The sequence below is a fragment of the Staurois parvus genome, unplaced genomic scaffold (assembly GCF_062004578.1).
Source record: "Staurois parvus isolate SC_StPar_1 unplaced genomic scaffold, SC_StPar_1.0 ptg000525l, whole genome shotgun sequence".
Classification (NCBI taxonomy): Eukaryota; Metazoa; Chordata; class Amphibia; order Anura; family Ranidae; genus Staurois; species Staurois parvus.
In genome coordinates, this window is record NW_028318321.1 from 7916212 (window position 1) to 7943848 (window position 27637).

General features: G+C 44.2%; 1 protein-coding gene across 4 annotated transcripts in view; it reads left to right on the plus strand.

Annotated features, from left to right (window-relative positions):
• The first annotated feature begins 4177 nt into the window (after positions 1–4177).
• EXOC6 (exocyst complex component 6) overlaps positions 4178–27637 on the plus strand; it is a 314975-nt gene continuing 291515 nt past the window's right edge. For 3 of the 4 annotated variants that reach the window (XM_089690302.1, XM_089690303.1, XM_089690305.1), the window contains exon 1: positions 4178–4413. In XM_089690302.1, the coding sequence (XP_089546428.1) occupies positions 4316–4413 (98 nt within the window). In that variant the 5' untranslated portion in view covers positions 4178–4315. The remainder of the gene's footprint in view (positions 4414–27637) is intronic. The other variant, XM_089690304.1, reaches the window with a different exon arrangement.

A 27637-nucleotide genomic window follows, 5' to 3' on the forward strand; every position in this document is an offset into this window, starting at 1 on the left:
AGCAATCACATTCAAAATCATGTTACATAGGAGTCAGTACACACCTTCCATCATTTCAAGTGCCTCTGATTAACCCCAAATAAAGTTCAGCTGTTCTAGTATGTCTTTCCTGACATTTTCTTAGTCGAATCCTACCATGGAACACAGTGAAGACAGTCATCAAGTGGAACAAATATGGTGCACCAGTGACATTACCAAGAACTTTTATAATAGAAACAAAGAAACTTTTTTTTCTTTAAAATTTTTTTCTCTTTTTTTTGTTTATAGTGCAAAAAATAAAACACCCAGCTGTGATTAAATAACACCAAAAGAAAGCTCTATTTGTGTTAAAAAATGATAAAAATGTCATATGGGTACAGTGTTGCATGACATGCAATTGCCATTCAAAGTGCAACAGAGCTGAAAGCTGAAGATTGGCCTGGGCATGAAGGAGGTATAAGTGCCCAGTTGGAAAGTGGTTAAAGTTTTGGAATGGCCCAGCCAGAGCCCAGACCTAACTCTGATCGAAAATCTGTGGGGTGATCTGAAGAGGGCTGTGCACAGGAGATGCCCTCTCATGCAATCTGACAGATTTGGAGTGTTTTTGCAAGGAAGAGTGGGCAAATATTACCAAGTCAAGATGTACCATGCTGATAGACTCATACCCAAAAAGACTGAGTGCTGGAATCAAATCAAAAGGAGCTTCAACAAAGTATTAGTGTAAGGGTGTGCACACTTATGCAACCATATTACTTTAACTTCCCTCCACCTAAAAGATTTCAATTTGTTGTTCAACTGAGTTGTACAGTGTATAGGTTACATTAATCGCTTCCCATCTGTGCTATAGCAGATATACTGCTAAAGGGTGGCACGGGTGTGCAAAATCACGTGTCTATGTGTATGTATATGTGATTTTGCATTTCTGGGTAGGGTGCATGCGCGCCTACCCGAACCGTCATTTGCTGCTGTCAATCACCAGATCCCAGCTGGTGATTGCTGAGGATCTCCGGTGGGGGGGGGGGGGGGGAGGAGAACTGTTAGTAAAAAGCAGTGTGCTGACAGTGAAGCACACAGACACCACTCCATAGTAAAACACTCCCAGCACACAGTTAACCCTCTGTTTGCCCCACATGTTAACCCCTTCCTCCCCAGTGCCATTAGTACAATGTCAGTGCTTTTTATTAGCACTGAGCACTGTATTGGTGTCACTGGGGATGTCAGTGACACAAAGTCAGTTCCCTCCAATGTCAGAAAGCCTGCCGCAGTCCCGCTATAAGCCGCTGATCACCGCCATTACTAGTAAAAATTAGGGGGAAAAAAAAACCCCAGCGTATATATACACCGCCATTTGTGAACGCTATAACTTTCACGTAAACCAATTAATTTACACGTATTGTGATTTTTTTTAGCGAAGACATGAGCAGAATACATTTTGGTCTAAATTTATGACATTCGATTTTTTTTCTTAATTTTTACTGGGTATGTTTAATAGCAAAAAGTAAAGCATATTGTTTTTTTCTCAAAATTGTCGGTCTTTTTTGTTTAGAGCGCAAAAAATAAAAACCGCACAGGTGATCAAATACCACCGAAAGAAAGCTCCATTTGTGGAAAGAAAAAAGGGTAGAAATTTAATTTGGGTGCAGCATTGCATGATTGAACAATTGTCAGTTAAAATAACGCAGCACCGTATCACAAAAAAATGGCCTGGTCAGGAAGGGGGGGGGAGTAAATCTTCTAGAGAGCAAGTGGTTAAAGGTGGAAGAAGTTCTGAAATGATTTATCTTTGTCTAATTTTCTTACATCACAGAAACCTGACATTTTAACAGGGGCGTGTAGACTTTTTCTATCCACTGTATATTTAGGTAGTGGGTGTAATGCTCCCTGGGGTAAGCCACTCCTTCAGGCACAGACACCAGTGCGGTGGTGTAATGACAAACAGTGGTGTGTTTATTGATGCCATTTCGAAGTGCTGTACAGTATTCCACAAAGAAAAAGTTCAAAAACTTCCAAAACATAATCCTAACTGTGTCCAAGCACTGACTGTACAATCACAACTCTGGCTGTCCAAACCTAACACTTGTCAGTGTTCACCTACAGAGTTTTACAGTTTTCACCAACCTACTAGCTCTCACAGACACAACTTCTCTGTTCCCCAGGCTGTAGAGCAGGCATCACTAAATGGTGCATTGCGGTCTGGATCCAGACCAACTCACTGTCCCATCTGGACCACCATTTAAGAGCCAGTTCTGTCCTGAAGCCGTCATGCTGTTATCCTCACAGAGCCCACAGTGGGAGGCAGGATAATTCTGGAACAAATGCAGGGGCTGCCTGAGTGAACAAGCAATTTATTTGTTACTAGGATGCAGGGCTGTCCTAGCAACCAACCACCTGCTTGCAACTCTTGCCCTCCATCCAGACCTGTTGTGCCTCCTGCCCACCTCCCTGTCTGTGTAAGGTAGGACAGGAAGGGGGTGATGTGAGGGAGACTGAGGAACTAATGTGAAGGGGGACTGATGTAAGAAGAGGATTGTGATATGAGGCTTGGTTCAGATCTGTGCATGCACGTTATGTTGTGGGTAGGGTAGTCCTCTCATTTTAATGCGCTGTCCTAACTATGAGAAACAGGGAAAGAAGTCCCAACCCTTTTTTTTTTTTTTAAATTGTGGTACACCAAGCAGCACCATGTGGTTTGGTGCATGTGAAAATGTGCCATGAGTGTTGATCAGGGGTGCACTGATGACTCATGGGGCCCCCGGGCAATAGGGGATCATGGGGCCCCTGTGTCCTTGCCCAAACTCAAAAAAGCCTATGAAAAAGGTACCAGGGGCATCTCATGGGGCCCCCTACTGACCCCGGGCCCTCGGTCAGTGCCCAAGTTTCCAAATGCTCAGTCCGCCCCTGGTGTTGATGCGTCGCAGTGCTGGGTGGAATGTACCCCGGGTAAAGTAACTTGTTTTTCATGTATGTTATATGAAAATGAAGTTTTTTAATGAAAAAAATCGGTGATGTGTGGGGGTGACATTATGACCCGGAATAAGAAAACAACTGCTGCAAAAATGACCGCAGAGCTCAGTCTCAGTCTTCACGGGGCGAAGTCTTCATGTGACTGAGCTCTGCAGCCACATTTGCAGCAGTTCTTTTCTTATTCTGGGTCACAATCCTGCAATGTCCTTTTTGTCTTTTTCAGTCTGTTGACCATGTCGACCGTGCTTATGCCTATCAGACGACTTTTTCCTGGAAACTGTATATGCCGTCATAACCTTTGATACTGTACCTCACGCCACGAAAAATAAACTGGCAACTTCAGTCCCAGAGGAACAAGCTAAGCGGGCATTAACAATTCGCCCTTTGTGAAGGTCAGTAAGCGCTGACATGACTACGAATTACTAGCAGCGTACACAGCGAATGATGAAAGTGAGGCTTTCCACCTGTTAGCTAGGTGTCTCATCACACAGCGGGAACAAAAAAATGTAACATCACTTCTGCTTTCAATGTGAAACATGTGGTCACTTTCACACCTGCAGATCATGTAGTGCTTCCATTGTTTGTCTAACCCCTGTGTGTATATATATAAATGACATTATTATTATACAGGATTTATATACCGCCAACAGTTTACGTCCACTTTTGTGTTGTTTTGTGTGGAATGCTGAAGTGGGGGTGAGGTGAAGGCTGAGGATGGGGAGAGGTAGTTGAGGTGGGGGGTGAAGGAGAGATGAAGTGTTAGGTTTGGGATGATGGGATGGCACCCAAGGTCAGCGTGTCACCCCCTCTCTGGTGTCCCCCCCACCGGTATCCTCCGTGCTCTGCCCCTCCTCCTTCTCGGTATCCCACCCTCAGGTGTGCTCTGCCCCCCTTCCTCCGGTACCCCACGGTCTCCCCCGTGCTGTGCCTCCCTCCTCCCCGGGTCTCCCCTGTGTCGCCCGGTGCCCCCCCCCCCTCAGGTATCCTCTGTGCCCCCCTCCTCGAGTCTCTCCTGTGTCGCCCGGTGCTTCCTCCTCCCCGGGTCTCCCCTGTCGCCCGGTGTGTCCCCCCCCCCCCTCAGGTCTCCTCTGTGTCGCCCGGTGCTACCCTCCTCGAGTCTCCCCGTGTCGCCCGGTGCCCCCTCCTCCAGTCTCTCCCGTGTCTCCCGGTGCCCCCCTCCTCGAGTCTCCTCTGTGTCGCCCGGTGCCCCCCTCCTCCTCCTCTCCGGGTATCACCTGTATTGTTGTTTCCTGCACTGGGAATAGCGGGATGTCCCCAGAGCGCCCTCTAGTGCCCCGTGGCCGGTATCGCTCTCCCTTCCCCGCTGTACCAGCCGCCTGTCCCCGGCCCGGGCCACCCGGATCCCAGCAAGATGGCGGAGGGCGAGAGCCTGGAGAGTGTCCCCGAGCATGAGAGGATCCTGCAGGAGATCGAGAGCACAGACACGGCATGTGTGGGGCCCACCCTGCGGTAAGATGCCGGGAGGAGGGCGGGGTGTCCTCAGGTGCGGATTTCCTCCTTTGTCCCCCCCGGATCTGATGGGTCCCGGTGACCCCGGTTGTTGTACATCAGTGGGGAGGGGAGGGGGCTGTGATCGGTGTCCGCTCCCCTTTCCTCTCCCCTGTCCTCTCCTGCTGTCAGTGGGCGGTAGGCCGTAGAGATGATCGGAGAATTTGGTCATTGCTGGGACTTGTAGTCCTCCTGGTGATGATGTATGGAGGACACGGCTTGTTATTATCGATGTCACAGGAGGAGCTGTCATTGACTGGCGCTGTGCTGACACCTTTAGATTGTAAGCTCTGTGGTCCACCTGTCATTGAACACATTCCAGTATTTTTATTTCTTTTCCCAGAGGTGTCTGCCCATACCCCACCCAGGGGCGGAGCCTCATCACCCAGATGTTGGAGAACTACAAATCCCAGGAGGCATTGCAGGACTGAGCTCACAGACTGGACTGCCGAGGGATGATGGGACTTGCAGTCTCACCAGTGCCATGGTGCTGAGGGTCCCTAGCCTGCCCTGAGGTCCCGTCCACGCCTCATCCGTACACCTGTGTCCTCCTCAGATCACACTGGGAGGACGCACGCGTTCTGCTTGTGACAGACATTTCATTTCAATAGGCCGCTTTTAAAAATTGCGCCTCACCAAACCACATCATACTGCGGTACCGTACGGTTTGGTGGCCGCAAATGTGCCATGTTTGCTGGATGCGCTTGGGGCGCCATTAACCCTTTCACTGCCAGAGCCGTTTTTGCACACAATTATTATTATTATTATTATACAGGATTTATATAGCGCCAACAGTTTGCTCAGCGCTTTACAATATAACGGGAGACAATACAGCAACAATACAGTTCAATACAAGAGGGTTAGGAGGGCCCTGCTCCTTGGAGCTTACAATCTAGGAGGGAATTTAAAAAATAATTTTAGGCCTGCAGATTACACAAACCCCCAACCGTTATATATTATCTGAAAGCAGACACCCATAGTTTCACAACAGCTGGAGGGCCGCCAGTTTGACACCCATAAGTTGCAATTTGTATGTGTGTAACGTGTATTGCAATCAACATTTTCACAAGTAGGCACCCCGACGTGTGCGTTTACATTCATACGTGCGTATATGTGGGGGGGGGGGATGTTATGTGCTTGGATGTAACTTTATTTGTTTTTAATTTCATCACATAGGGGACACAAAGTCCCCTATGTGATGATTTTAGGGGACAGGTTCTCTTTATTGAGACATCCAGGGTCTCCTCTGTGATCCATTAGATGTATTGAAACCGCATTGCAATACATCTTTCCCCAGCTAGCCAGGAAAGTGACAGCCGTGACCCGGAAGTGACATCATGGACATCCTCTCTCCCCTCCACATGCCAGCACCCGCCATGGCTCTCCCTGGGCCTGCAGATGGGCAAGCGGTGCTCAGTTGCATGGGAGTGAGCCCGCAGGGGGACACAGCGTAACCTGGGGGGCTGTGGAAGCGATCAGCAGCAGAGGAGCCACCTGACCTCTTCCACCTGAGAGGCAGGAGTCGGCCTGTCAGTTTTGTATGCAATCCTGATGGCTGCGTGTAAACCCCCCCGCTGTACGGTGTACAGACCTGGCAGAAAAAGGGTTAACAAGTAATGGCAGCTGCGTGCATCTTCCAAGGGCAGCGCGTTCCTGTATGGTGTGGGGAATGCTCATGGAAATACATTCTCCTGTACCACATTCTGGTGGGAACCAGCCCTACACACTGCAACTCACCGCACCGCATGTCACCGCAGCACAGTGCCGCAACATGCTTCACCACATACAGTGGAATGACCTGTCATTTGGAACATTTCAGTAAAGTTAAAAAGTAAACAATGTAATGCTCTGTAACAACACATCACACCACCAACACAACGCACACGTGCACACACACAACGCACACATGCACGCACACATGCACGCACACATGCACACACACAACGCACATGTGCGCACACACAACGCACACATGCATTTTAGGCCAAGGTCCCACTTGTGTGTCATCATCTTCACTTATTGGGATTTATTTGTATGTATTTTTTATGTATCCCATTGCAATCCCATGTTACCTCTAAAGAAGGCCGGCACCGCAACACATAGGAGTGAACAGGTCATACAGTCCGCACACCAGGGCCTCATTCACACTGGCACTGTCCATCCTGTGTCTACAGGTCATCTCTAGATTGTAAGCTCCGAGGAGCAGGGCCCTCCTAACCCTCTTGTATTGAACTGTATTGTTGCTGTATTGTCTCCCGTTATATTGTAAAGTGCTGAGCAAACTGTTGGCGCTATATAAATCCTGTATAATAATAATAATAATAATCTCTAGATGACTAAGGGCCCCTTCACACTGATGCATTGTTCCTGCGTTTTACCTTGCAAGAACATTGTTTTCCTTTAAATCCTTTTGGACTCTTCACACCAGGTGTGGTGCGTTTTGAAAAGTCCTGCATGCTTGATAGTTTTCAAAACTGCACCAAAAACGCAGCTCTTCTTTGAAATTAATTGAAAACGTGGCAAAAATGCATCAAAAACACATAAAAACACAATTTTTTTTTTAGTCACATGTCCATTTTTAACAGGTGCAGGCAACCAGAAGGCACGTTGGAAATTAATATAAAATGTGTCAAAAAACACATATTTTGTGACAGAGCAGTGTAAAAGTAGCTAACAGATGGCTAAGAGACTCCCAGAGGTGGCATCATCCCATCCTGCACTGTTGCTAGGATGTTACTAAGAGACTCCCAAAGGTGGCATCATCCCATCCTGCACTGTTGCTAGAATGTTACTAAGAGACTCCCAGAGGTGGCATCATCCCGTCCTGCACTGTTGCTAGGATGTTACTAAGAGACTCCCAGCTGTTACTGATCACCTCCACCATCATAGGAGCGAGATCTCCAACAATAAGCTCACTGCATAGGAGGAGAGAAAGAGCATGTGAGGGGGTTTGCGTCAGTGAAAGAGCTCACTAGTGTAATGGTGGAGGTAAACAGTAACGGCTGGGAATTTCTTAGTAACATCCTAGTAAGAGTGCAGAACAGGATGATGCTATCTCAGGGAGTTTTTCAGTCAGGCTACAGGAGGTACGTAAATGGCCTACTCCAATAGCAAGGACTTTATTTAAAGTATAATGAAGGGCAAAACATTTTTTTTAGTTTTGGATAGAGTGGAGAGGCATTAGAACCCCTATCAGGTTTTATTGCTGTCAGTGCCCCCGTTAGGGAGATTTGCTCTCTCTATTTGTCCTGTTTATCATTATCATTAAAAGTAAAAGAAAATCCCATGTTTTGGGTTGTCTCCAGAAAAGTAAGAGAGGAGAAATCGTCCAATGGGGACACTAGTTCTGGTGAGCTTAATTTGCAGGGATTTCTTCTTCCGGTTTGGCTATGGGACAGGAAGTGAAGGGAAATCTCCCCAATGAGACATAGATGGTGTATGTAAATCTGACAGGGGTTATAACCCTCCCCTTACTCTATCCAAAAAGGAAAAAAATGTTGCCTATAGTTCTACTTTAACTTTGATCTGAGCTGCACAGCTTGTTTTTTCCTACATATGTCTCTTAGCTTTGTAGGCAGTTGTTTGGTAAAGGTGAACCATGCCGACACATGAAAGCTCTGCAATGCTGTAAACTAGGCTCATTGAACTACATTCATTTTTCTGGTATGTGCATTCATATTAAAAACATGCTTGACTGCGTCAAGGTAAAACAAGCCCTAAAAGTGGAACTGAAGCCTCACTGCAAGAAAACTGCTTTTATTGCAGAAGAAACATGCCCTACCTGCCTGCTCACCATCTCCTCCAGCACTGTAAACTGAGCTGTGCATGCGCAGCTCAGCTTACAGTACCAGGCCGGTCTCCAAGTGCTGGGATGACGACCTTCTGCACATACACAGGAATGACATCATTCCCTACTGGCCAATGAACAGGCCCTAAAACCAGCACTCAGAAGACTGTGCTGATGCAGGTGCATTGGACAGGTAAGCATTGGGACTTTAGTTCCGCTTTAAGCAATAATATCTAAACGCAGATGTGAAAATTTAAAAAAAAGTTGTTTCTTTTTCCCAGATGACTTCTCTGTATTTAGAACATGTAGACACAGGAGTGTCAGTGTGAATGAGGCCTATATCCTTGGTCATTCTTCACGAAACGCACCACAACGTGTATACTGTGTATTGTGGTGTGCTGTGCTTTGAAAAAGGGTCATGCAGGTTTTTCATCTATTGTGGTGAGTTGGCAGCTCATTCATAATGGATAGGCTGCCTTAATACAATGATTACACATTGCAGCAGATTGTGTTTTGCCCCATTCACATCTGTGCAAATGTACCTTTTTTACGTATGTTCATGAGACACGCATAAGGCAACCTATTCGCATTCACTACGCGGAACAGGCGTGCCAATATAGGCTTCTATACCTTTATGGGCATTGAGCTTAGAGCATTTTTTTAACCGCACATTTTGCCAAGTGACAAAACACTAGCTGCATTTGGGGAGTCATTAACAAGGAATGGCACTGCACGTACAATGCTTTTTATTCATGCATTCTGGGAACGCACAGATGTCAATGGGCTCTTTATTGATATAATATTGGTGTATTCTACAGCGATTGAACACCAAGCTAGTCATACCAGTCGCTGTGATATTACTGCCCTCACCACTGATGTACAGACTGACACCAGGGACAATCTGACCCCCCAGCATTCTTCTGTCATTTTGTTTTATTGTCTCTCTATGTAGTGGTGCTGGGTGTGTGTACTGTGTATTGTATGATCAGTATTATCAGTGTACTACACCCTCATCTACACAAAGCCCCATTATTATTATTATACAGGATTTATATTGTGCCAACAGTTTGCTCAGCGCTTTACAATATAACGGGAGACAATACAGCAACAATACAGTTCAATACAAGAGGGTTAGGAGGGCCCTGCTCCTTGGAGCTTACAATCTAAGAGGGAATGTAGCACTCTCTGTTGTCTAGAGCAACTACTCATGTTCTTTCATCTTCTGACCTCAAAATGTAAGCATCTGTTTAGTTGCTATGGGCACCTTTTTGAAGGCCTACTGAGTTCTGTGATCCAGAAGTGCTTGCCATCTACACTTATAGTGCTCATAGTGTATGAATAGCCAAAACTTTGTTTTGTAGGTTTTTTTGGCTTGTTTTTCCAGTGACACACAAAGGGCATACCGTTGATTTTACACATGGCAAAGTAGCTCATGGGACTTTTTTGCGTGATGCGAGTTGCTCATTTGTACGGTGCGTTTTGCTGCATTTGTCACGCGTTTTTCATGTGACAAAATGTGTTAACAATTACTAACACTGAAAGGGCAACTAGTTAATTTTAGGTGTATAATTTTGGCAATACACTATACAATATGATTGTACAATCTCCTTTAGATTTACCAAAACTACACTGCTCAAAAAAATTAAAGGAACACTTTTTAATCAGATTATAGAATGAAGTCATTGAAACTCCTGGGATATTGATCTGGCCAGTTAAGTAGCAGAGGGGTTGTTAATCAGTTTCAGCTGCTTTGGTGTTAATGAAATTAACAACAGGTGCACTAGAACAATGAGACAGCTCCCAAAACATGAATGGTTTTACAGGTGGAGGCCACTGACATTTTTGTTTTGACATTTTTGTTTCCCTACTCATCTTTTTTACTATTTTTCACTAGTTTTGCATTTGGCTAGGGTCAGTGTCACTACTGGTGGCATGAGGCGATACCTGGACCCTACAGAGGTTGCACAGGCAGCCCAACTCCTCCAGGATGGCACATCAATACCTGCCATTGCCAGAAGGTTTGCTGTATCTACCAGCACGGTCTCAAGAGCATGGAGGAGATTCCAGGAGACAGGCAGTTACTCTAGGAGAGCTGGACATGGCCGTAGAAGGTCCTTAACCCATCAGCAGGACCGGTATCTGCTCCTTTGTGCAAGGAGAAACAGGATGAGCCCTGCCAGAGCCCTACAAAATGACCTCCAGCAGGCCACTGGTGTAAATGTCTCTGACCAAATAATCAGAAACAGACTTCATGAGGGTGGCCTAAGGGCCCGACGTTCTCTGGTGGGCCCTGTGCTCACTGCCCAGCACCATAGAGCTCGATTGGCATTTGCCATTGAACACCAGAATTGGCAGGTACGTCACTGGTGCCCTGTGCTTTTCACAGATGAGAGCAGGTTCACCCTGAGCACATGTGACAGACATGAAAGGGTCTGGAGAAGCCATGGAGAACGTTATTCTGTCTGTAACATCATTCAGCATGACTGTTTTGGTGGTGGGTCAGTGATGGTCTGAGGAGGCATATCCATGAAGGAATGCACAGACCTCTACAGCAGCAGTTCTCAATCTGTGGGTCGCGACCCCTTTGGGGGTCAAACGGCCCTTTCACAGGGCTCACCTAAGACCATTGCAAAACACAAATTTCTGATGGTCTTAGGAACCGAGACACCGCTCCTCTATCCTTCTCCAGGTGGGTCCGCCCACATGCAGATAGACTCTATGAGGTAGTGGTGAGGGCAGCCGGAGGGGCTCGGCAGGGTGTCCCGCAATCCCGGCTTGCTGCGAGCCTCTCACGCTGAACACCAGCGCACTGACTGGCCCGCTCTCTCTTCCCTGTGCGTTGTGAGCGGCCGGGCAGGCTGGAGGCTCCTCCCCTGCAAGGGGCGGGTCGGAGGTGCCCTGCTGCTACCCATTGGCTGCCCTTGCACCTGCTGCATGTTTCCCTGGGCAGGCAGCTGCTCACAACAGCGGAATAGATGTGAGCCGGGCCCCTCTTTGTCCCCAGGGAGGGGGGATCTGGTTACCCACAGAGCGTGTGCCCTACAGCCGCTCACCTCCCACGGAGGCTTCTCCTCATAGCACTTGTACGAGGGCTGGCACTGGGGCACATGGCCCGCTAGAGGGAAGTACACAGCGACAAGCAATCCCAAACTTTCCGGGGTCATACAAGGAGCCTCAGGACAGACGACTTGGTGTGGGAGAGGGCTGATATCCCTGGGGGGGAGGGGGGGAATACTGGCCATACACACTTTAATTTTACTATCAGATCCAATTGGCAATCAGATTAACTTCCGTTCCCATCAAATTCCTTCAGTGGATTGACCAGGGCGCAAAATGAAACCGCCGAAAATATCCAAAGGGACAGGCACAAAAATGTTCTCGTACAATCACAGAAGGAACTTTTGAAAATACATCCTGCATATCAGATATTTACATTATGATTCATAATAGTAGCAAAATTACAGTTCTGAAGTAGCAACAAAAATAATTTTGGTGGTCACCACAACATGAGGAACTGTATTAAAGGGTCGTGGCATTAGGAAGGTTGAGAACCACTGCTGTACAGGCTAGACAATGGCACCTCTGATTGCCATTAGGTATCGGGATGAAATCCTTGGACCCATTGTCAGACCCTACACTGGTGCAGTGGGTCCTGGGTTTCTGGTGCACAACAATGCCGACCTCATGAGGTGAGAGTATGCAGGCAGTTTTTGGAGGATGAAGGAATTTATACCATTGAATGGCCCCCACGCTCGCCTGACCTAAATCCAATAGAACACCTCTGGGATATCATGTTTCCATCCATCCGATGCCACCAGGTTGCAGCTCAGACTGTCCAGGAGCTCAGTGATGCCCTGGTCCAGATCTGGGAGGAAATACCCCCGGACACCATCTGTCCTCTCATTAGGAGCATGCTCCGACATTGTCAGGCACGCATACAAGCACGTGGGGCCATACAAACTACTGAAGACCAATTTAAGTTGCTGCAACGAAATTTCAGCAAAATGGAATGCACTGATTTTTGGGGTGTCTTTGAATTCAGTCCTCTGTAGGTTGATAATTTTCATTTCCATCAAACGATGGGGTATCCTTACATTCCTATCACATTACCCAGTCCATATCAGTATAGATATCCAGCATGATATTTTTCCCCATTGAGATCTGATGTGTTTTCAAAGTGTTCCTTTAATTTTTTTGAGCAGTGTATATAATAAGAGGACACAGCATATATCCAATCACTCTATATCCAATTAAACAGGAGCCTTGCATTACATCAGGGGTGTCCAGTGGGCTGCATGCGGCCTGAGCCCATCTGAAGGGACGCTGGGGTAGCCTTGCAAATGCACCTGGGGAGAGATCCCGGGGATGCTGTGAAAAAATAGTTGAAGGGTGTGTACTATAGAGGTCAGTGCAGGATGTGTGTGCTAATCAGCTGGTAATCTGCTTTTGGGGTCCTACTGGCTCCTCTGTCCTCTGTCTACACTGCAGGAATTGAAAAAGCCTTCTAAGAAATTTACCAAGGGCTAAGGTAATGCCTTGCTCTCCAGATCAAAGAGAGCTTGAATTATTTTGCAACTGAGGTACACTAATAGTATATTGGTGCATAGGAGAGCTGGATTTTATTAAAAAAAAAAAAAGTGAAGCTGGTCATACACTAGTAGAATTTAATTTGAAACTTTTTGTTTTAAAAACGTTCTTTTGATCTTCTAATGGTTAGTGGAGATTGATGCTCATATTCGACCACAGTGACAAAAAAATTCAAAGGAAAAGGATGGAATTTTTTTTCTTGAACAAAATTCTAACAATGTGGGAAATTACATTAATTCCAAAATCAAAAGTTAAAAAGAAACAACATCTTGAAGTACTTTTGAACAATGTTCATTAAGTTGTCAACTGCACAGAAAATTTTCATACAAACTTTTGTTTGAAAATACAGTCAGGTCCATAAATATTGGGACATCGACACAATGCTAACATTTTTGGCTCTATACACCACCACAATGGATATGAAATGAAACGAACAAGATGTGCTTTAACTGCAGACTGTCAGCTTTAATTTGAGGGTATTTACATCCAAATCAGGTGAACGGTGTAGGAATTACAACAATTTGCATATGTGCCTCCCACTTGTTAAGGGACCAAAAGTAATGGGACAGAATGATAATCATAAATCAAACTTTCACTTTTTAATACTTGGTTGCAAATCCTTTGCAGTCAATTACAGCCTGAAGTCTGGAATGCATAGACATCACCAGACGCTGGGTTTCATCCCTGGTGATGCTCTGCCAGGCCTCTACTGCAACTATCTTCAGTTCCTGCTTGTTCTTGGGGCATTTTCCCTTCAGTTTTGTCTTCAGCAAGTGAAATGCATGCTCAATCAGATTCAGGTCAGGTGATTGACTTGGCCATTGCATGACATTCCACTTCTTTCCCTTAAAAAACTCTTTGGTTGCTTTTGCAGTATGCTTTGGGTCATTGTCCATCTGCACTGTGAAGCGGCGTCCAATGAGTTCTGAAGCATTTGGCTGAATATGAGCAGATAATATTGCCCGAAACACTTCAGAATTCATCCTGCTGCTTTTGTCAGCAGTCACATCATCAATAAGTACAAGAGAACCAGTTCCATTGGCAGCCATACATGCCCACGCCATGACACTACCACCACCATGCTTCACTGATGAGGTGGTATGCTTAGGATCATGAGCAGTTCCTTTCCTTCTCCATACTCTTCTCTTCCCATCACTCTGGTACAAGTTGATCTTGGTCTCATCTGTCCATAGGATGTTGTTCCAGAACTGTGAAGGTTTTTTTAGATGTCGTTTGGCAAACTTTAATCTGGCCTTTCTGTTTTTGAGGCTCACCAATGGTTTACATCTTGTGGTGAACCCTCTGTATTCACTCTGGTGAAGTCTTCTCTTGATTGTTGACTTTGACACACATACACCTACCTCCTGGAGAGTGTTCTTGATCTGGCCAACTGTTGTGAAGGGTGTTTTCTTCACCAGGGAAAGAATTCTTCGGTCATCCACCACAGTTGTTTTCTGTGGTCTTCCGTGTCTTTTGGTGTTGCTGAGCTCACCGGTGCGTTCCTTCTTTTTAAGAATGTTCCAAACAGTTGTTATGGCCACGCCTAATGCTTTTGCTATCTCTCTGATGGGTTTTTTTTTTCTTCAGCCTAATGATGGCTTGCTTCACTGATAGTGACAGCTCTTTGGATCTCATCTTGAGAGTTGACAGCAACAGATTCCAAATGCAAATAGCACACTTGAAATGAACTCTGGACCTTTTATCTGCTCATTGTAATTGGGATAATGAGGGAATAACACACACCTGGCCATGGAACAGCTGAGAAGCTAATTGTCCCATTACTTTTGGTCCCTTAACAAGTGGGAGGCACATATGCAAACTGTTGTAATTCCTACACCGTTCACCTGATTTGGATGTAAATACCCTCAAATTAAAGCTGACAGTGTGCAGTTAAAGCACATCTTGTTCGTTTCATTTCAAATCCATTGTGGTGGTGTATAGAGCCAAAAATGTTAGAATTGTGTCGATGTCCCAATATTTATGGCCCTGACTGTATACTAGTATATGCCCAGCTTTAGACAGTTGTCACCAGAACAGGTGTCTCCAGTGGAAGATTTCCCTCACCTTTTATTCTGGGGGCATTCCTCAAATTTTGGATTTCTCATCAGTGATAATAGCTACAAGCAATAAAAACCCAATTCACAGTCTAACCCTTTCCACTCCAAAATGTAAAAAACAAAGCTTTTGCCTAGAGATATATTTTAGGTTTACGGCAGGCTGCCAGGCTTCTGGCTAACATTGCCCTTTTTGCTGGTAACATTTTTCTATTTTCTAATTTCTATTACAGTAATCTTATTATTGGTAAGACAGAGTGATTACATAAAATATGTACTTCTCTTGGTAAATGTTTCAACCCCTCCATACAGAGATATCTCTTTTCTGTTAATGATGTTCCAGTAATTATTGAAGGATGCATATAGAATGTATAATGTTATTACGTAATGTCATGAGTTTGCTTATTTGATGTACTTTCACTAATTTATATCCCAGTAAAAAGTGCTGACCTGCAGATATTCTGTAAGTTGAAGATATCTTATTAGGAACCTGAGCAGTGGAATAACATAGAAGCATCTCATACAAATCTCAAATGCAAGCTGAAACCATTCTGCATTTTCCCATCTATATAAACCCCTTAGGCTCCTGTTGCCCAACCTGCAGCTTGGGGAAAGGGGGGGGGGGCATGTAGCCCTTTGGCACTTATTCTGCAGCCATCTGGGCCTCTGCTGGTGGTAATTTGTCTTTTATTTAGTGTCAGTGCTATTTACCTTCCACACAGCCAATAAAAATTGTTCCATTCCCAGGCTGGCCTCAACCAATCAGGGCTTTCTTTTTTTACCCAGCTAATTTAAACTTGGAGCAGCTTCCTGCCCAAACCATACTAGCTGCCAAGTCCCCGGTGAGCATTTCTGCTGTATCCATTAAGCATAGTGTTGGCTCTTTTTAACTGATCATTGGCTATGTATTCTGAGCATCCCTGTCTTCTGCCTGCCTTAACCTTTTAGCTTGTATCCTGACTATCCCTGTCTGCTGCCTGCCCTAAACTTTAGCTTGTACCCTGACTATCCCTGTCTGCTGCCTGCCCTAACCTTTAGCTTGTATCCTGACTATCCCTGTCTGCTTCCTGCCCTAACCTTTAGCTTTTGCATGGATCCTGACTATCGCTGTCTGCTGCCTGCCCTGACCTTTTGTATGTATCTTGACTGTCCTTGTCTGCTGCCTGTCCTGAGCTCTGGCTAGTATCCTGGTTATCCATGTCATCTGCCAGCCTTGAACTTTGGTATGCATTCTGGTTTCCCGTGTCTGTAGGTTGTCTGAAACTCTGTTGGTTGTCTGGAACTTTTCGTTCTGGTCTACAGTTCTGCCACCTGTTTGAGTCCTTTGCTACCTGGTGTGCTCCTGATCCGTGTGCTGCATGGTCCTTGTTGCCTAGAGCAAAGTGAACCCAGGGGTCTCATATAATGTATCTCCAATCTATGAATGTCTCATGAAGCATGTTCCCAACCTACAACTCCTACAACATGCCTGCAGTCTCTGACCATCTGAATTTTAGACCATGTGTTGCAGGATGTCTGCAGGCACTGACAGCCTTTTGCAGCATGTCTGCAGTCTATGACCGTCTGTTGCAGTATATCTGCAGTCTGTGATCATCTCCTGCAGTATGTATGCAGTCTTTGACCATTTGTTGCTGTACGTGTGCAGGCTCCGACTGTTTCTTGTAGCATGCCTGTAGTCTCTGACCATCTGTTACCAGGTCTGTTACTGGTGACTTGCTTTTGAAGGTACTTGCTCCAGAGTGGTCACCTTACCCTTGTGTATAGAGAATGGCTGATATAAAACAAGTGGAGCTGCTTGTACATTGCAAGGGTTGAATGTTCATTTATGTCTTTTATATACAGTACTTACCTAACCCCCTAGCTGCAGCTGCTTCTCCCCTATGCTCCGGTGGTCTAAGATACTCTGATGTCATTCAGGCCATTGCAAGGTCCTTCCCCTGCATTAGATTGGAGAATGCTGAGTAAAAGTCCACTGCTGGAGCATAGGTAAGCACCATCTGCCAGGGATGTGGAGGATCAGGCAAGTAAATGTGATTTTCCTCCCCTAGACATAAACAAGCATTTAACCCTTGCAATGCACACGCAGCCATACCACAAGAAGGGTTTTTACTTTTAAAGGAGTTGGGCTTTAATAATTTCTAATATTTTAATACTTTACATGAGCTGTAAAGGCAGTGCTGAGGACACGTAACCATAGATAATTTAGATAAAAAGTACAGCAATTATTTATAGCAAGGCATTTGTGTATATTGAGATTATTCTACCTGTATAATCCTAGCTATTGTCCATTTACACAGATCAGCCATAACTTTATGACTACCTATCTGATATTGAGTAGGTTCCCATTTGGCTGCCAAATTAACCCATCAAGGCATGGACTACACTAGACCCCTGATGGTATACTGTGGTATTGGGCACCAAGCCATTAGTAGCAGATCCTTAGATCCTTTAGGTCTTGTAAGTTGCAAGGTGGGGTCTTCCTTGACTGGACTTATTTTTCCAGCACATCCCAGAGATGCTCGATGGAATTAGATGTGGAGAATTTGGAGGCCAAGTCAACACCTCAAACTTGTTGCGTTCCTCAAACCATTCTTAAGGTATTTTTTGCAGTGTGGCAGAGTGCATTATCCTGCTGAAAGAGGCCACTGCTATCAGGAAATACTGTTTCCATGAAAGGGTTTACTTGGTCAGCAACAATGTTTAGGTCATTGGTACATACGTTTCAAAGTAACATCCACATGAATGTCAGGACCCAAGGTTTCCCAGCAGAACATTGCCAAAAGCATCATACGGCCTCCGCCGGCTTGCCTTCTTTCCATACTGCATTCTGGTGCCATCTCTTCCCCGGGTAAGCAACGCACACACACTAGGCCTTCTACATGATGTAAAAGAAAACCTTCCAGTGCTCCATGGACCAGTTCTGATGCTCACATGGCTATAGTGGGCACTTTTGGTTGTGGACATGGGTCAGCATGGGCACCCCGACCAATCTGCAGCTACGCAGCCCCATACACAACAAGCTGTGATGCCCATTTTTTCTGATTTCAACCTCAGGGACAACATGTTTACTTGCTGACTGATATATCCAACCTAGTTTCAGATGCCATCATAACAAGATAATCAGTGTTATTCACATAACCGGTCAGTGGTGATACATTTATGGCTGATCGGTGTAAATGCTGTAGCTGTATCTGTGACTGTTGTGATCACTGTCTGTTGTGGAGCCTCTCAGAGGTCATACACAGCCTTCCCTGTTGTTGCAGTAAGTGAATACAGTGTAGGATTGCTGGTGTGTGTGATCATGTGGAGCCACGTAAACACGGAGCATTGTGTCCCCAATAATGTGTGCTCATGTGACACGCTGTATGTGATCCCCCAGGCAGTCCTGGACAATTCACGTCTTTATCCAGCTGTCCCAGTCTACTTTGTGTTTATCTTAGCTACCACAACTGCCAAGAGATGATTATTAGAGAATAACACTTGTAGAGAACACACAAATTTCTGTTCATTCATTACAAGTTTTTCAGGTCAGCTTACCAAAACCTAGAGTAAAAGTATTGTCTGTAAGGAGAAGGAACAGTCTGGAGTCTCATTCTGTAGATATACCTCTTTCCACTTACGGTCTCTTCAGGGAGCAAGAAAGGCGACTGTAGCGCTAATGTTGTACAGGCGTCCATTCTGAGTAGACCAGAGACCGGCGGTGTCGGTCGTGCACTCAACATTACCAGAACTGAAAGGGTTGGGTAGAAGTTTGCAGCTGAAATCAGGCCCCTTAGTGGATGCACAGGCTTCTTGGGCTTTAGTTCTACCACTGCAGCTTTGTTATCCATAAAAGCCTTTTTGGTTTTTGAAGGCGTTTTCGCAAAGTCACACTGGGGAAAAATTAGAGGCCAAATTATAGTGTGTCAGCAGCTTTAAAATGGAATTCCACCCAAATTCTAACTAACTCTAAATGTACTCCCAGACCCATTCTAAGCCTAGTCTATCTAACCCTGTAAAGGAAGATTGATATACTTACCTATTCTGAAGCCGCTCCGGTCCCAGGCTGAGCTGTCAGCGGCAGCTTCTATGTAGAGCAGAGGCAGCCGACAAAGGATGCCCCACATTGAGTCTATGGGTGACGCCATCTCCTCTGCATTTTCCAGCCATTGTCATCTTCCTCTCTCTACACAGAAGCAGCTGCTGGAGAACGGACCAGAGTGGCTTTAAAAAAGGTACAGTTGTGTTCAAAATAATAGCAGTGTGTTGAAAAAAGCGAATAAAGCTCAAAATCCTTCTAATAGCTTTTATTTCTATACACACAAATGCATTGGGAACACTACACATTCTATTCCAAATCAAAACATGAAGAAAAATATATCACATTTGTATTGTTCCTCTAAAAAAATTTAAGAAAAGTGAATATTAGACTGTTCAAAAAAATAGCAGTGTTTGTATTCTTCTTTACAAACTCAAACATTCACTATATAAACTGAAAAATGTTTGAAGATTTTACTTTCCTTTGAATCACTTAATATTTAGTTGTATAAGCACTGTTTCTGAGAACTGCTGTACATCTGTGTTGCATGGAGTCAACCAACTTCTGGCCCCTGTGAACAGGTATTCCAGCCCAGGATGATTGGACTACATTCCACAGTTCTTCTCTATTTCTTGGTTTTGCCTCAGAAACTGCATTTTTGATGTCACCCCACAAGTTTTCTATTGGATTAAGATCTGGGGATTGGGCTGGCCACTCCATAACGTCAATCTTGTTGGTCTGGAACCAAGATGTTGCACGTTTACTGGTGTGTTTGGGGTCGTTGTCTTGTTGGAAAACCCATTTCAAGAGCATTTCCTCTTCAGCATAAGGCAGCATGACTTTTTCAAGTATTCTGGTGTATTCAAACTGATCCATGATCCCTGGTATGCGATAAATAGGCCCAACACCGTAGTATGAGAAACATCCCCATATCATGATGCTTGCGCAACCATGCTTCACTGTCTTCACAGTGTACTGTGGCTTGAATTCAGTGTTTGGGGGTCGTCTGACAAACTGTCTCCGGCCACTAGACCCAAAAAGAACAATCTTACTTTCATCAGTCCACAAAATGTTGCGCCATTTCTCTTTAGGCCAGTCCAATGTGCTCTTTGGCAAATTGTAACCTCTTCAGCACATGTTTTTTTTTCAACAGTGGGACTTTGCGGGGGCTTCCTGCAGATAGCTTGGCTTCACATAGGAGTCTTTTAATTGTAACAGTACTCACAGGTAACTTTAGACCTTCTTTGATCTTCCTGGAGCTGATTGTTGGCTGAGTCCTTGTCATTTTGGCTATTTTTCTATCCATTCGATTGGTAGTTTTTCCCTTTCTTCCACGTCTTTCAGGTTTTGGTTGCCATTTTAAAGCATTTGCGATCATTTTAGTTGAGCAGCCTATCATTTTCTGCACTTCTTTATATGTTTTCCCCTCTCCAATCAACTTTTTCATCAAGGTATGCTGTTCTTCTGACTGTTGGGTCTGACTGTTCATGACTGTTGGGTCTGTTGGATTTCTATTACTCTGCTACACCTGCTAGCAAATTATTTGCCATGTAGAAATATCATTTCTACCAAAAACAGTGATTGATCAGGTTAGTGATGGCTGACTGCTATTATTTTGAACACAACTGTAAGTATAGGGATCTTTCTCTTACAGGGTTACGCTTATAATGGGGCTGGGAGTAGGTTTAGAGTTAGTTAGGATTTGGGTGGAATTCCACTGGGCCAAAGTTGTTTCAGATTTGTGTAGTTAAGGTTTTCACTTATGCAAATTTTCGGGAGACCCTCAACTAAACTTTTAAACCAATTAGGGATGCACCAATACCGGTATCAGTGTCAGTGCCAATACTGAGTATTTTCATGAGTACTCGTGCAAATGCTCCCAATACCCAAAACCTTTTCTTTCAGGTACAATTTGTGTGGACTCAAATCGCACCGCAAAGTATCCATGCTCGGTATCGTTGAGTACTTGGCCAAAAGTATTGGTACTTGTACTCGCTGATCAAAAAAGGGTATCGGTGCATCTCCAATACCAGTTTAATCTAATTTTTGTTTTGCAGATGTAAGTGTTTACAAAGACTCATGAGGCAGGTAAACTGAGTTTTACAATGTAAAATGTATGATCTTTCTGGCACAATGAGTCATTCATGCAGCAATTGCGCAGAATGACCTCAGCCTATTATGAATGGCTGCTGCCACAAGAATGATTCATTCAGGGTAGATGTAAACATTAATAGTGTGCAATCAGCGGTGGCACCACTTGGCACATATTGTTGATGTTTACATGTCCAAACTGAGTGGCACTCAATATGATCCATGTACTCTCTATAAATGTAAACGTTAGCACACACTTTTTACATGTATGCAATCCATACACAGGACCCTGAACGTTGAATTTCATAGTTTTACTCAAAAATGCTGTATACCATTTCAGTTCAGATCTGTATAAAGTAAGCCTCTTGCACATGAGAGTAAAAAACACCATTTTTTTACCTTTCTGGACATAGATGAATTGTTGTCTTTGGAAAACACAGCTGCATAAAGATCAGTAATAGAACAATGAGTACAGAGCTGAAAAATAAAAATAGAAAATGTTACGTTTGAGTGTAGTTATTTACATGCCCTTGTTTGTGCTCCTATAAGAATTTTACACTTGTATACATTTACATTCTTTTACTTGAGGTCTTTGTAGAACATTTTACTCTGGATCTTTCTGACAAGATCCTGAGTATAAACATCAATAAATTCTTAGGTCTGTGTGCAACTGTACTCCCTATATTGTACACCTGTGTACATGAGCTTTTAAAAAATTTTTAATAAGGTCACATGAAATAAGTATTGTCAGAGCTCATTAATACACTCATTTTAATATACACTATATTGCCAAAAGTTTTGGGACGCCTGCCTTTACACGCACGTGAACTTTAATGGCATCCCAGTCTTAGTCCGTATTGTTCAATATTGAATTGGCCCACCCTTTACATCTATAGCAGCTTCAACTCTGGAAAGACCGTCCACAAGGTTTAGGAGTGTGTCTATGGGAATGTTTGACCATTCTTCCAGAAGCGCATTTGTGAGGTCAGGCATTGATGTTGGATGAAAAGGCCTGGCTCGCAGTCTCCAGTCTGATTCATCCCAAAGGTGTTCTATTGGGTTGAAGTCAGGACAGTCAAGTTCTGTACCTTATGGGACAAATGTACCGTATTTTTCGCTCCATAAGACGCATTTTTTTCCCCCAAAAAAAGGGGGGAAAATGTCAGTGCATTTTATGGAGTGAATATGGAGCGGCCGGTCCGGTATTTCCACCGCCGCTGTGTCAGAATACCGGGCCGGCCGCTCAGCTCTGCAGCGGGACCTTATGGAGATGACTGCTGACCTTTGGGGAGGTGGGGAGCGGGTACCTGAATTTGACAGGTACCCGCTCTTACTTCCGCGGAGTTGTTCTTTGATCTTACCTGTTCCTCTATCCAGCGGCGCGTTGTCTTCCTGGCTTCTGTAGTGTGGGCACTGGGCATGACAGCCGGGTGCCAAGTGCGCATGCGCAAGAAGCGGTGCTTTTTGTGAATGGTAAGGCGGTACCTGGGACACATGACAGATCCCAGAAGCCGCCGGACCAATCACAAAGCGCAAGTGCTTCTCACTCATGCGCACTGGGCACCCGGCTGTCATGCCGAGCGCCGACATTACAGAAGCCAGGAAGACAGCGCGCGGCTGGATAGAGGAACAGGTAAGATCAAAGAACAACTCCGCGGAAGTAAGAGCGGGTACCTGTCAAATTCAGGTACCCGCTCCCCCCCCTCCCCAAAGGTCAGCAGTCATCTCCTGTACTGTCCACAGTCTCTGGTCATCCCTGTGCTGTCCGCAGTCTCTGGTCATCTCCTGTACTATGTCTGCAGTCCATTAGTTCAGAATTTTTTTTTCCTGTTTTCTGCCTCTAAAACCTAGGTGCGTCTTATGGTCAGGTGCGTCTTATGGAGCGAAAAATACGGTAGTACTTTTTCCAATGTTGCCAGTTGCTTCATACCTCTGGCTATTAGGTCCAAACTGCCCCTCCCCATCTCCTGCCATGGCCATTTCAACAACAGCTAGGAAGAAGATGGCTGCTTGATAACAGCAGCTGGTCTCAGATCTGAGCACTTTCTTGACACAAGCAGCTGCAAGAGAAATGCAGAAGCTGATGCCCCACCCCCCAATCCTTTTCTGCATTCCTCTTGCCACTGCTTGTCTCAGGAAAGTACTCCTAAAGTAACCCATATGTGTTACCAAACAATTGAACAGGTGTACCTAATAAAGTGGCCAGTGAGTGATAAAACTTCTTTTAAAACACATTAAAAAGAATGGCAACATGGCCCAGCTATAATAAGGTTTTATGTGTGTTTAAAGAAGATCTATCAATCTGTTCTTTTCCTGTTCTGTCGGACAACTTTGAAGATGACAAAAGCCACTAGTGTATAGGTTTTTTTCCGGTCCATTCTGTGATGTCCATGGTCTTCCAAGTGATGCAGTTTACTGTTTGTTTACCTATACACTAGCGGCTTTTGTCACCTTCAAAGTTGTGAACCGATGCACATTTCTAACTGTGACTTGACTGTGCTAGTGCCTGGAGTTCAGCTATCATTCCCTAGGATGCTCCACTTTCAGAAAGAGCAACTATATTCTCATCCATAGTGATTGTACAGCAGTATATGTGGAGTGCATCTGTTGCGTTTTGATGCACAGTGTGTGGGTGGAGAAGTGGAGATGGTTCTGACATGTTCACATGTAGTACCCATTATTAAGCTGTTATGTGTTCTTTCATAATTCAGCCTGACAATGTGTACCATGTAATTAGTGAAAGTACATCGGATTATGGATAATTTTTATTAACAATGCATGCCACAAACTAGTGTTTTAAAGGACGTTCCATATACATATATATAATTGTTGTTTTGTAAGAAAGTGTTTGATGTTTTTCAGGTATAGCCTTCTAGCAGAACACATTCACTCATATTAGTACCGCTGTCTCTCTCCTATAAAGATCAGGGGCTGCTATGGAGGAGTAGTCACTATCTTCATAAATGATGTCTAAATCATAGAAACATAGAAAAGTGATGGCAGAAAAAGACAGAGTGGTCCATCAAGTCTTGTGTGTTTTTTTTTTGTGTATTTTGTTTTTTTGGGGGGGGGGTTGATTTTTTTGTGTTTGTTTTTTGTTTTCGTGTGTTCTGTGTTGTTTTTTTTGTTAACTTTGTTGTCTGAGTTTAGATCTATTCTTGTCCCCAGCATGTATGAAGCTATTTACTGTTGACTGGCTCACTACGTCTGCTAGAAGTTTATTCCAAGTATCAACTATTCTTCAAGTAAAATAGTGCTTTCGGAGATTAGTTTTTAATTTTCCTCCACTTAGTTTAATGTCAATTTCCCAGTCAAAAAGGTGTATGAGTTCCTTTGTTGAGTTTGTTGTGTGTAGGGCAGCCCTATGTGCGAAGGGAAATAGATGCTCCTACATGCAGCGAGCTACGTAGTGTAAATGTAGCTTGAAAAAGTACAAGAGCTGTTTTTGAGCTGCAAATGTCAAGTGTTTTTGGCCTCAATAGATTTAATTTGGAGTCCCTGAAAATCACGTAAAAAAAAAAATGTATGAAAAACACACATCAAGTTGTTTTTTGTCCCTAGAAACTAGCTTTTTATTGGTTAAAAATAATAATAATAAAAAATTGTTATAGCTTCAGATGCCCACAAAAACACCTGTAAAACATTTAAAAAATATAGCTTTAAAACAGCAAGAGCTGCTCAGCTCAAGTATGAATGCAGCCTCAAAGATCAACTCTGAGCAAACAAGTAAATGCACTATATACACACTCAGTGGGTATAGAAAAGAATCGCCCCCCTCCTAACGGTAAACTCAATTAGGTGTAGCTAATCACCTTCTCAATGGCACACAAAGCCATTTGACTTTCAACTGTGATCAGCTGTAGTCATTTTGATTAGCTCAGCATGAAAATAGCTTTCCTGGAGCATTTCAGTCCCTGGTAGTACAGTCTTCACAGGACTAAAATTGAGCTATGCAGTCACTTGTGCAGCAGTTGTTTTCTTAGTCCAGGTCACAATCCTGTGCAATGTCCTTTTGTCTCTTTTGGCCAGTTGACCTTGTCAACTGCACTTATTCTTATCAGCCAACATTTTCCCGGAAACTGTATATGCCGTCATAACCTTTGATACTGTGCCTCATGTAATGGCAAATAAATTGGTAACTTCAGTCACAGAGGTACCAGCTAAACGGGCATTAACAATTTTCCCTCTTTAAAGCTCAGTAAGCTCTGACATGACTTTGTATTATTAGCAGTGCACACAGTAAATGATGAAAGTGAATCTTTCCACCTGTTGGCTAGGTGTCTCATCACACAGCGGAAGCAAAAGAATGTTACATCACTTCCGCTTTCAACTTGAAATGTTGTCACTTTCACACCTGCAAATCATATAGTATTACCATTTTTTTGTCTAACCCCTGTATATTAAAGCTGAACTCAGGGAATTAAATAAAATGTACCCTTGCATTCATACCCCTCCTTCATGCACTGCAAGGGTAAAATGCTGGTTACTTCTAAGGTAGAGATGAACAGGCAATGTTTCTTACCTCAACTGCCTCTGTTGCTGGCTCTTTTATTCCTTATGCTGCTAGCATTAGAAAATAAATAGGAGGTATATTATGTTTATTGTTTTAAATCTTTTTTTTTACATCTCTTCAGTTGGCCTAGGCCAAAACGATGTCATACATCCTATGAGTCTTCATGGACATATTTTTTCCTTTCATTTGAAGGAGGGTATTTCTCTGCCAAGCACTCCTTACTGCCTGCATGCCTGAATTAAGGGCAGATTGATTCCAGGAAGTAAATTCTACATAAATCATCTGCCCTTATTCACAATGGCCGTGGTTATAAATGCTAAGTGGTGTTTTGAAACTGATTTCTCAACAAAATAAAGCATGGAGACATGGATGGGTGAGTTTGCTTTGAATATTAAAAGTGAACTAAATTGCTTTTTAAGCTTGTGGTGCTCAGATACAGTTAAGTTCCGCTTTAATGAGCAGTTAACCCTTGCAGTTTTGCCTAATTCCTAGGGTTCTACTCTAATATTTGGTATATTGAGCACTAAATCAGTTTTTTGTTTTACATTGGGTAAAAGTGGGCAATAATAGGACTGTGAAGGGTAAGTGTCAAGGCTGTGATGTACAATGCTGAAAAAAATTAACACTTATTAACAATTAAAACACTTTGAAAACACATCAGATGTCAATGGGGAAAAATATGCTGGATATCTATACTGATATGGACTGGGTAATGTGTTAGGAACATAAGGATTCCCTATCGTTTGATGGAAATTAAAATGATCAAGGAGGACTGAATTCAAAGACACCCTGAAAATCAGTGAAAAAATTATGTCTCAGGCTAGTCCATTTTGCTGACATTTCATTGCATCAACTCAAAATGATACTCAGTAGTTTGGCCCCCATGTGCTTATATGCATGCCTGACAGCATCGGGGCATGCTCCTAATGAGACGATGGATGGTGTCCTGGGGTATTTCCTCCCAGATCTGGACCAGGGCATCACTGAACTCCTGGACAGTCTGAGGTACAACCTGGCGGTGTCAGATGGACTGAAACATGATATCCCAGAGGTGTTCTATTGAATTTAGATCAGGCGAGCGTGGGGACCATTCAATGGTATCAATTCCTTTATCCTCCAGGAACTGCCTGCATACTCTCACCGCATTGTCGTGCACCAGGAGGAACCCAGGACCTACTGCACCAGCGTAGGGTCTGACAATGGGTCCAAGGATTTCATCCCGATACCTAATGGCAGTCAGGGGTGCCATTGTCTAGCCCAGCAATGGGCAAACTACGGCCCGCGGGCCGTATATGGCCCGGCGGACCTTTTAATCCGGCCCGCGGAGCTAGGCTCCTCTCACAGTCCGCCCTGAAGACCGGTGTAGCATGAAAATCTGTCTCCTATGAGGATCTGTCCCCCTCGACGTATCTGCGCATGTGCCGGAGATCGGCACATGCGCAGATACGTCGAGGGGGACAGATCCTCATAGGAGACAGATTTTCATGCTACACCGGAACGGCGTGGGAACACAGCGAGAGGAACGCGCGGAGCAAAGGTAAGTGAATTGACACAGGGGGGACTTGGGGACTTAATATGGGGGATGAATTACTATAGGGGGGATGAATTACTATATGGGGGATGAATTACTATGGGGGATGAATTACTATGGGGGATGAATTACTATATGGGGGATGAATTACTATATGGGGAATGAATTACTATGGGGAATGAATTACTATATGGGGGATGAATTACTATGGGGGATGAATTACTATAGGGGGGATGAATTACTATATGGGGGATGAATTACTATATGGGGAATGAATTACTATATGGGGGATGAATTACTATATGGGGGATGAATTAATATGGGGAATGAATTACTATAGGGGGGATGAATTACTATGGGGGATGAATTACTATATGGGGGATGAATTACTATGGGGGATGAATTACTATATGGGGGATGAATTACTATGGGGGATGAATTACTATGGGGGATGAATTACTATATGGGGGATGAATTACTATATGGGGGATGAATTACTATATGGGGGATAAATTACTATGGGGGATGAATTACTATATGGGGGATGAATTACTATGGGGGATGAATTACTATATGGGGGATGAATTACTATGGAGGATGAATT